Here is a 10,443-nt window from a genome sequence, read left to right as displayed (position 1 = left end):
AAGATTGGGAAATGAGTCATTTCCTTAAATTTATCAAAACCAGCATGCTGCGAAATTACGAGATAATATTTAAGTTCACAAATGAAAATACATTGGATTCAGCCTACCTCTTGGTGACTCAATGTGTTTTTAGTTTTGCCTTTCATAACAACAGGTAGAAGTAAATCATGAACCAACTCCAGACAGTCTGCAGTTGGTGTGGCAACATCCATAACATATGAAAGATATCTGCAAAGACATGAGATTTCAATAAAATAGATTATGTATAATAACAACGATAATCTGGGACAAATAATTCTTCAAATAAACCAGTTGATCACATTTTTGCAGTACCTCAATTTCGTATATGCGTCTGAAACTCCATAGTAAGATGCAAACTCAGTTACCAACCACCGCCAAGAACCATGTAGCAACAACTTCCTCTGCTGAAATTGTTGTAATTTCATTGCTGCCTCCAGAACACAATCGTACGCAATTGTCTCTGCAACAGATGTACACTGTGGCACACACATATCAATGAAAATATAAGCACAGAAATCAAGTAAAAAATTTCCGTCGTACAACTTAGTTATGAAGGAGATAAAATAAAGTATCTTACATACATTCCACGTTCCATTAAATATTCAACACTCAAACCATGTGCGTTAATGATAACACCAAGATAATAAAGACTAGTGAAAACACCTAAAGATATCTAATGATTATTCTGATGATTAAACCTATAATCTATCTATAATATATTTAAGTATCACATTAAGTGAGAATCATTTTTTGGACAATTTTAACCCTTCTACAATTCAATTATTTCAATAACACCTTACTTTTTGTTTTTCAATATATAATAAATACTACAAAATTCTTGTCATGTATGAATTTCGTATTATTAATTCTTGATTAATTAAAATTCACATTAATCTGGACTCAATGAATATTGACTTAATGAATCTTGACCGACATGCAAGGGTGTACCCATGAACATAATTCAGTGAATTCGTGGGAGCGAGACAGAATTATGTAAAAATTATGTGAGCTATTTTGTAAATATGAAAAATTAAGGGCCCAGTGGTTGCAATTGGGTCCGCCCCCCGCCTGCATGAATTTAGAATTATTATAAATGAATTTATTTCTATATATGTATCTAGGAATTTTAATAGGTGTTTAAATTCATGTATTAGCAATTAATTCTTATACATAATATATTAAATTAAATACCACATAAAGTGAGAATATTTTTTGGACGATTTTAACCCTACTACAATTCAATTATTTCAATAATGCATTGCTTTTCATTATTGAATATGTAATAAATTCTTCAAAATCATTGTCAAGTATGAATTTCGTATTATTAATTCTCAATTAATTAACATTCACATTAATCTAGACTCAATGAATCTTAATCTACATGAATATAGAGTTATTTTAGATGAATTTATTTTTATTCATGTATTTAGAAATGTTAATGAGTGTTTAAATTCATGTAATAGCAATTAATTCTTATGTACCAAATGTAGTATAAAAAAGTTGCTCATTTATAGTGTTTGATCATCACAAAAAATGTGACTCATAAAAGTTGAGTTTTGAGAATACAATTTTCGTCTCTTAAATTTCTATCTTAAGTTCTATTTTCTTTACAAATTGGTATCAAATATTACTTTTACAACACTTATAAAATATTTTAGAATAAAGTGCAATGCACCAACTAGTGTCGGGAAATGTCAGAACTAAAACACATGGGATATGCTCTTTCATGTCATACCATAATATGAAGGAAGTTATAATATAGATGAACGAATTCGATTGAGAAAAAGTTCACTAACTCTTAATCATCTGCCAGCTTAATGTGCTTCTACTGCATAGCATCATAACTACAAAGTCATTTCTCAAGAAATGTTGATCATTTCCACGCACACACAAAAAAATAAGTAAATAAATAAATTCTGTAATAGCCAATTGATATATTTTTAAATTGAGTAAATGAATACAATGATATTAACTCTTAGATTTACCTCCTCCAATCTCATATAAACGACTTACAGTCCTGCAAGTATGATTTTCATTAAAATTGCCAAAGGTATCTGAACAATCCTCTCTATATTTAGCATTACACAAATACCAAAAAAAATTGTAGATATAACAGCATTAACAAGAACTGTGGTCCTGTTTTCCCAGAAAAAAAAATTCTTCCTCGTTTGGTAAGATAAGGATCAGAGAAGCAGAATACCATCTCATTCATTCAGTATCACTTTCTCAAAACTTTTGAAAGAAATTTAATGAATTAGTTACACATTAATTTAACTGGAGGCTTCTTTTTTTAGTTATATTTTTATAAAACGGATTAATTGAAATGGGAACCACTTATAGCATGCTTGGGAGTGCTTACAAGCTTTTCGTCCTTCAGAATGTGTGAAAAATAAGTTGATAGTATTTGTAGGTCCTAAGAAATGTGTGATTAAATAGTATGTTTGACTGATTTAAATTATTATTTAAGCTATTGTGAATGTGCCTGAAGAAATGGAACATAAAAAGGGTTGAGCCAGGACAGCAGGGACATTGGTCAATAATTTTGAGATACCAGATGTAGAATAAGCAAATTAAGTCTGATCCAAAAACAGAGAGAGAGATAAATTCTATCCAATAGAGTGACATTACCTTGTTACTGTTTTCAATGGGAGTTGTTGAATAGTTTAGATTCAGCTGCATTTTCCCAACTAGTTCGTGCTCTGGCTCATGATATATAGGCCATGAACGAAGCCTCTCCCCCTGCATCAAACCCATGAATGTATTCACTCTGACCATGCTACAGACTTTTTGAAATCAAAGGTGGTCAAAATGAGATTTAGACAACATACCAATTCTTCAGCAATATCAGCCACCTGAACTACTACCTGGCCAAAATACTTCCCCTTCGAATCGTGGACTTCGATTATCAAATCATCTCCAAGCCCTTCTGGCAAGCTGTATTCAAGAGGGAAGAAAATTTAACAATCCATGACTATGAGATTAAATAAGTAACAAGATTACAGAGAAAAAGATTACATACAAAACATGAGTTTCACCAGATCCTGGCTGCATTCTCACTGCATCCTCTTCAGGTGAACTTTTCAATCTCAATAAACAGGAATATGATTCTGTCAACATGAATTCAAATTCCCTTTAACAAGATAATCAATACGAAACTGAAATGCGAGAATTTTCTAATTCTAGATGCATGTCCTTGTAGAGATAAAACACAAATTCATCTCGTTTTAATACAACAAATCAAAATTAATCTATCAATTACTAAAAATTCCAACCTATTTGTTTTTCCTTCAAAAATTAGTTGCAATATTAAGGGTAGGCGTGCAGTGGGGTTCAGTTCTGCATAATTCTTGTAAGAACTGGATCGAACTGGACATAATTTGGATTCTTTGGTATAGGAAATGTAGGTTCACTATGAAAGAGCAAAACGAAACAGGCCCAGTCTAGTTCAGTTCTTTTGGTGAATAAGGATTAAAAATGGGCTGTTAGATACAAGAGTGAGGGTGCATAGTTAGATTATCTACCATTATACATGTTACTTATTTAACAAGTAAAAATAAGAAGAGAAAAATCCATCAGGTTCTCTGTGAGACCCACAACAGCATGCCCACTTTGGGTCCGAAACAGTTCTATCACTTCCAGATAATTTGGCGCCATCCCAACGTGATATACTCTTCAAGTATCCTAAAATTACGTTGCCTGGTTTGGATAAAACATAGATTTCTAGCAGATTTTAATAAAAGTTGGTGAATTGTGTGGTTAAAAATTGATAAAAATTGTGGATCCCATGAAATGTATGGTCGAAAATGAAATTTATGAAATGGGAGCCAAACAGGGGCTACGTTTCACCACTCCAGCTGGAGTCCAAGTTAAACTTCCTTGCATAAACACTAGACCACTTGAACTCTTGTCTTTATTGTCAAATGTCGCTTAATAAAGAAGTTAATGTAGCATAAAAAAATTTTATTCCCCAGTAAATTCATGATGTTTCTAGAATTCAGAAGGGTTTAAGAAGCAAAATAAAAACTTAATTCCAATTACAATGTCTATTAAAAATTATAAGTAACTAAAGTACAAAATAGAGCAACATCAGAAATATCTGTGATATTGAACTTTTATACCAAAGAGAACTGACGAAGAGGATAAATAGCCAGTAAGCTGTCCAGTGACTACTATAAATAAAAGGGGTATGACCACGAGGAAATATAACAAATAAAGGAAGAAAATCAGAACAAAAATTTAAGTTATAACGCATCAGTTGCAGAATTCTTCAACACAAATTGCCTACATACCTTGTACTACTTCATAAGATGACGAACTGTTGCGCCAAGCATTGACACCAATTTTAATAAGCTCGGGAACTTCTTTCATATACCGGCGAGTCCCACCGATTATATATGTCATACTCTGCTGTAAAAAAGATCCATCTATGGGAACTCTCGGGGTTACATGTGCTTTCCGTAATGCTTTCCTCTCAGAAGAGACGATTGATTTTACATTGGATAACCGAAAATGAAATGATTCCAGCTTTACAACAGAGGTTGACTTTAAAGATGTAAAGGTGCAGCCTGTAGGTGGGTCCAGCCCCATTTTCACTCTCCTCACTGCAAAATAACCAGTATTATAGAGATCTTAAATACACCACATGCAAATTTAGTTATGAAATAATTTTCTTTTATGAAAGACCTATAAGAACCTTGAACTTTAATCTTGCCACTGGTTTTCTTAGTCTTTACAGAAGCTCCTTCGCTGACAAGTTCTGAAGATTCTTTTCTCAAGAGTTCTTCCTCTGACTGCAACAATACGTGTTTCAACCTACAAATGCAATATGAAATTGTTTAAAATCACTGGCACAAGAAGTATGCAAATCAGAATAATCAAGAAATAGTTGTTTTTGTGCATGAGATGCTGAGAACTATGCTTCTTTTCAACTATTATAAACTAGATGAAGTCATCAGATTTTATAGATGAAAACCACAAACTTCAAGAATCTAAAACGACAACATACACTCCCGGCAAGGGGGCATGTATTGCAGCAAATGCATGATTTTTTATAAATCATAAGGAAGAACAATGAAGCAGAAAGTTGATAACAAAAACTGATTATATGCAACAAATGCACCATTATGGCAGAAAAATAACCATGGAGAGATGGAAATATCTGTAACAATCTCACCCAAAAGCATCCCTCAGCAGCGCACATTCATTTTCCAAAAACACGGGAGCTTCCATGCAGCCCTTGGCCCATGAGTGAAGACACAGCCGAACACAAGCATCATAGGATATAACACCATACCAATAACCTAGCCCACTGTATCCAGTTCAGATGATGAACAACAACATTACATAGAATTAATGGATATTTTGCTTCAAAACTGACTAGAACGAGAACTGTAAAGTAAAGATATTTTAGGACAAGTGCAAAAACCAAGGAAATATTACAGACTAATCCAACCTTATGCACAAACACTGTTTAGACATACCTCGCATGAAAAGTAGGATATCGAGAAGGCAAAGAATGAGAAGATACAGCAGCAGTCCTGTGCAATACCATAGGCATTAACTTTATTTCTTCAAAATTAGCCCACGAGCTATTAACCCGCTCAAGAGTGGGGGCTTTTAGAAACATTTAAGAACACGGACATTCATGTACCTTATTGACGGTTCAGGAGTACTGACTTCAGTAGCACCCGAAGCCATACTCTTGCATGCATTAGGTTCAACCCCAATTGCAGAACCGCATGATGTTGTTGGACGAGCGGTAACATTATATCTTGATGTCACAGGTTTTTCAGCAACTTGATTAACATGTTGAAAAGCGGCAGTCAGTGGAGGAGCGCTGGCAATATCGTCATCATAGAACTTCTTACTCTGCACTGGCACACTGCTGAAATCCTGCAACCACAGTGTACGAAAGGAAATCTGAACAGCGTATCACCATTAAGTAATCCTTGTTGATAATAACAGCAGGAATAAGCAGTATTAGGATGTATTTGAAGCGGTAGTTGGAGCTGGCTACAATTGTCACATTAGAAACAATTCAATAACAACAAATGATGATGCAAATTAAGTTTACCAAGTTAATTACAAATTCATTGATCTCCCCAAAAATCCAAGGGAAAAGGCCTAAACATCTTACACAGGTTTCTTTCAAGAGATTAAATGACAAGTGTTTGAGCAAAAGTATAACCTCAATAGCACCAAAGGGTTAATATCCAGAAACGCCTCATCAAGGAAGCACCGAAGAAGAGCAAACAATTTTCAGTGCACAAGGAGGTTATGACATGAAACATCTAAGAGCCTAGCCATATAATTTCAGATTAACAGATTAATACAACTTTGAAGGTCCATAAAACAGTTGAGCATAAGACAAAGCAATCAAACATCAAATTCAAAACATTCCAGCAGGGATTTGGAAATGAATGACAGAGCGCACTCCAATCACACCTCACTATTCCACAGTAAAATACAAAGAGGTGAAACAGATTCAGCATTTCCTGCATTTATATAAGCAATGACGTGAACAAGTTGGAAAGCCATGCATAGTTAAACACTAGCGCAAAACCCTGCATCAGCTCCAATTCCCAAAAAGCATTAAGAAATACTGAATCTTCCAAGTATGTCTTACTTACTCCTACTCATAAGAGCACGGGGGGTCTTACCTGATTCGCAGTCTCTTCATTTGGCCGCAAATGGATGTGAGAGTTGTAAGCATCTGGCACATAGGTTTTCCTGGGTAGCGTAGAATTCACTTCTGAGCTCGTGACGGAGTCTGATGGTTCATCAAAGACAAAACCGCGGCATGCCGCTGGGAATCTACCACCTCTCCCTTCTAGACTGTTTAAGTGATTCCTGTGACTGCCGGCGTCATCCATACGCCCATTCAATGAATCTTTGTATTTAGCGCCACCATTGGGAATCTTATTGTCTTGAGGCGATGTTTCAAGCGAATATCGTGCACCACTGAACTCGTCATCAGAATCAGACCCCATATCCATGTCAGATCCTGATGAGTTATCCAAGACTTTGCCTGCATTTACAGCTCGTGAAACTGGCACCACCCCTGATGGCATATGCCCACTCTGAAATCGAGATACTGAAGGCAATCCAGAATTCCGGGCACCATATCTCTGTTTCGACATTGCAAATCAGCTCTATCTCCCCTGTGAAGTATATATTAATCCAATATTAATTATTTTTATTATAAAAAATCGTGACTTTCATTCCTGACCGGAGAATATCTATTAAAATTTTAAAATTATTTGGATCCACAAGCATAATGCTGTAGGACTAACAAAAAAAAGATCAGAACTCCATTTGTCAGAGCATGGCTAATACGTAAAGCAAAGAGACACACACTACACACAATCACAGAGAACCAATGTTAAAAATCATAACTTTTTGATAAAAGAGAAAACACACCCAAAATTGAAGTAAAAGTATATGATTTTCCAGTAAGATTGATGAAACCCAGTTCCTTCTTTCTCTTCCCCTTCAGTCCAGTCTTTCTCAGCCGCCAAAGAGATTTTTAACGCTCTGAGAAGAACCAATATGATTACCCTGTAATCAATGTAGAAGAAACCCCAATTTCCTCCATAATAAAAATTCAATGCTCCAAAAAGGTAACGAATCTTGAAACAATTTACCCAAAAATTTACTATTAATATCCACAAAATAAATAACCGAAAAACAAAAAAGAACAGAAATTAATAACAGTAAAAATGTAAACAAATGCATTTGACTCACAGTATGAAAGTGTGTAAACAAAATCGAAGAGTCCAACTTCCTTACTGGAATGCACTAATAAATAACTTTCCTTTTCCCTTTTCCAATTTCAAGAAGCCATTTATGTCGGGTTCTGCTATTTAAATTAAGGCTTTTTTTTCTTTTTTATATCCAAGATATTCTTGATATAGATTTTTAATAGTCTAAATTAAAATTAACAGTTAAATTAATTATTGTTTTTAAAACGAAAAAATGGAACGTTATAGTGATGCAGAGATTAACGGAACGTGGATAGGAACATGAGTATGACGTGGTTTTTCCCTTTACAACGGTCGGTCATTAGACTCACCACTAGTGGCGCGGCTTTGGGGGTTTCTTGTTTACAATTATAATTAATTTAATTAATTCGGTGATTAGTTGATTCATCACTTTAAAATAAAAGAAAGAGAGAGCGCATTTAACTTTGAGTAAGACTTGTTGATTAAGAAAGGTAATGATTTATAATATGGAGACAGACACATTTTGTCTTTGAACATGCGATGCAATGGGGACAGAATTAGATGCTTTTGTTATTTTATTACTAGACTAGACAAATAGACCACATAGTACAGAATCATTGAACAAATTTTTTACTTGTGCAAGAGTATAAAGTATTAGGAAAAAATAAATTAGGGGTAGTTATCAATTTAATCTGATTATGTCAATTATTTTCATATCCATAATGGCACGAAAAGAAGGCATGGCTACAAATTATTCAAGAATAGTGACATTGAGCTTTTCGATTCTTTGATTCAGGATTAGCTAGTTTTATTTCTCGATCAGGACGGACAGAGAAGGAACATGACTTAGGGGTAAAGAGTCACCTTGACGTCATAGTTATTAAACTCGACCCGGTCGAGGTACTGGGTCATCGAGTTACTGGTTGAACTGGTGGGTTAGTAGTTGGACTGATGAGTCATTGCTTAAAAAAAAATTAAACAATTTTATAAATAATTTTTTCCTCTTTTAGATAAAATTTTAAAGTAATTTGTCATTAATTATATTTATATCTTTAATTATTGATTTTTTTCAACTCATGTTAGTAATACTGATTACGTTTTGATACTATAATTTTGTATATTAAATTGAAAAAAAATATATTATTTAATCTTTTTAAATCAAAATATTTTTAGAAAACATTCTGTATTCATGAATCATATTAATTTCACAAAGAGAAACAACTAGCTCCTGTTTCAAGTGATTTGGCACTTGACCTTCCTAGTTGAAGGTTCAATTATTTGCAACCTTCAAATTTAACTCAACATTTTGAAGTCCAATCAAAAATTGGTAAACCGGTCCGATTTTTAATAAAAAATAAATAAATTGGGTTGACTTGAGCTTTGACCGATTCAAATGCATATGGATAATATAATCCAACTCGGCTTGATCTATGGGTTGGGTCACGGGTTTTACGGCCCAACCGTCTGGGCCGGGTTGGTTTTTATCACAACGGGGGGAAGTCATCAATTCAATCATCCTAAACCCAATGTACATTCTTCTATATGGATTTGCTCCCGACAAATTATGAGAAGCGATAGCCTCCCCTTGATTCGCTACCCGGGTAAATTAGATATAGTCATAGTTTACACACGCTTTGACTGAACATTCGGAAAGCGATTTTACTCCCTTTGGACCCTTCTTTACAACCTGTGGAAAAGACCAACGAAAGGGTGACAGAACACCATAACTTTGTATCCACAGAACATCTGCCTTCCAATATAAATGTTGTCTTTCAATTGTCGCTGGAATTTGAACCTCTGATGCTCCGTTCAAACATCTCTTACTTTATCATCGTGCCATACCCGTGGGACAGAGGCCTTCAAATATATGCTTCTAGCACAATCCTTTCATATTCATATTTTTATGAAAATAAAAATTCGTGACAATGTTTCAATTATCAAGTTCTAATTCTTTGTTAAAAACCATCTCATCGTGGTTTAATAATATTTTTATCGATTATCTTGTAATATGATAAATGAAACTTTAAGGCATGTCTGAAATTGAATTTTTGAGAATAAATTTTGTGAAAAGTGAATTTTGAAGAATATTGGTTTAAAAAAAAAGAAAAAAATTAATGGATTCATGTGCAAAATTATTTTATTGAAAAAAATGTATGATCGAAAAAAGTTTTAAAAAACTTGTACAAAATATGTACTTAATTGCAATCAAATTAAAATTTATTATATATGTATGCTTGATAGATTAATTCTTTGTATGTAACTCAATTTATGAAAACGTGTAATAAAATCAGATATTATATAGCTGTATTACCTCTGTTCCTTTTAATTTGTTTATGAGAATTAGTTTTTGATCAACGCATGGTTACAGCTTTACACGGAATAGAAGCCAGGAAGGCGACTGTCCCATGTCCATGTGATGTGCCTTTCAAGATTCTCAACTTGTTGCCATCACGCTGTAAATCTCCTATTTCATTTTACAAATTTTAATATGTTATTCATCTAAGATGTTAAACGATTGCTCGACTCGTCTACCATCATGTTCGAATCGAACTGGCTTGCGACCTATTCATTTCTAGTCAGTTTATTTTTTGACATAAAATTATACTTTCATTCTACAATAGAAGGAAAAATGATAAGAAAAGTGTAAACGTAATAAATTATAAATTTATAGAAGTAATCCTTCTTTTATCCTGGCTTGGTT

At 33.9% G+C, this 10,443-nt stretch overlaps 1 protein-coding gene across 1 annotated transcript in view; it reads right to left on the bottom strand.

Annotated features, from left to right (window-relative positions):
- LOC111383866 overlaps window positions 1–7,923 on the bottom strand; it is a 13,227-nt gene extending 5,304 nt beyond the window's left edge. The window contains exons 1-13 of the mRNA XM_023008050.1: window positions 7,765–7,923; window positions 7,441–7,554; window positions 6,681–7,181; window positions 5,672–5,913; window positions 5,502–5,558; window positions 5,195–5,329; window positions 4,715–4,833; window positions 4,311–4,622; window positions 3,041–3,128; window positions 2,850–2,955; window positions 2,650–2,760; window positions 334–497; window positions 108–228 (exon numbers count right to left, since the gene is read on the bottom strand). Coding sequence (XP_022863818.1) covers window positions 108–228; window positions 334–497; window positions 2,650–2,760; window positions 2,850–2,955; window positions 3,041–3,128; window positions 4,311–4,622; window positions 4,715–4,833; window positions 5,195–5,329; window positions 5,502–5,558; window positions 5,672–5,913; window positions 6,681–7,160 — 1,935 coding nt within the window. The 5' untranslated portion in view covers window positions 7,161–7,181; window positions 7,441–7,554; window positions 7,765–7,923. The remainder of the gene's footprint in view (window positions 1–107; window positions 229–333; window positions 498–2,649; window positions 2,761–2,849; window positions 2,956–3,040; window positions 3,129–4,310; window positions 4,623–4,714; window positions 4,834–5,194; window positions 5,330–5,501; window positions 5,559–5,671; window positions 5,914–6,680; window positions 7,182–7,440; window positions 7,555–7,764) is intronic.
- Between the last annotated feature and the right edge of the window lie 2,520 nt (window positions 7,924–10,443).

The sequence above is a fragment of the Olea europaea genome, unplaced genomic scaffold, assembly GCF_002742605.1.
Source record: "Olea europaea var. sylvestris unplaced genomic scaffold, O_europaea_v1 scaffold2779, whole genome shotgun sequence".
Lineage (NCBI taxonomy): Eukaryota > Viridiplantae > Streptophyta > Magnoliopsida > Lamiales > Oleaceae > Olea > Olea europaea.
This window is presented reverse-complemented; position numbering and strand designations above follow the sequence as displayed.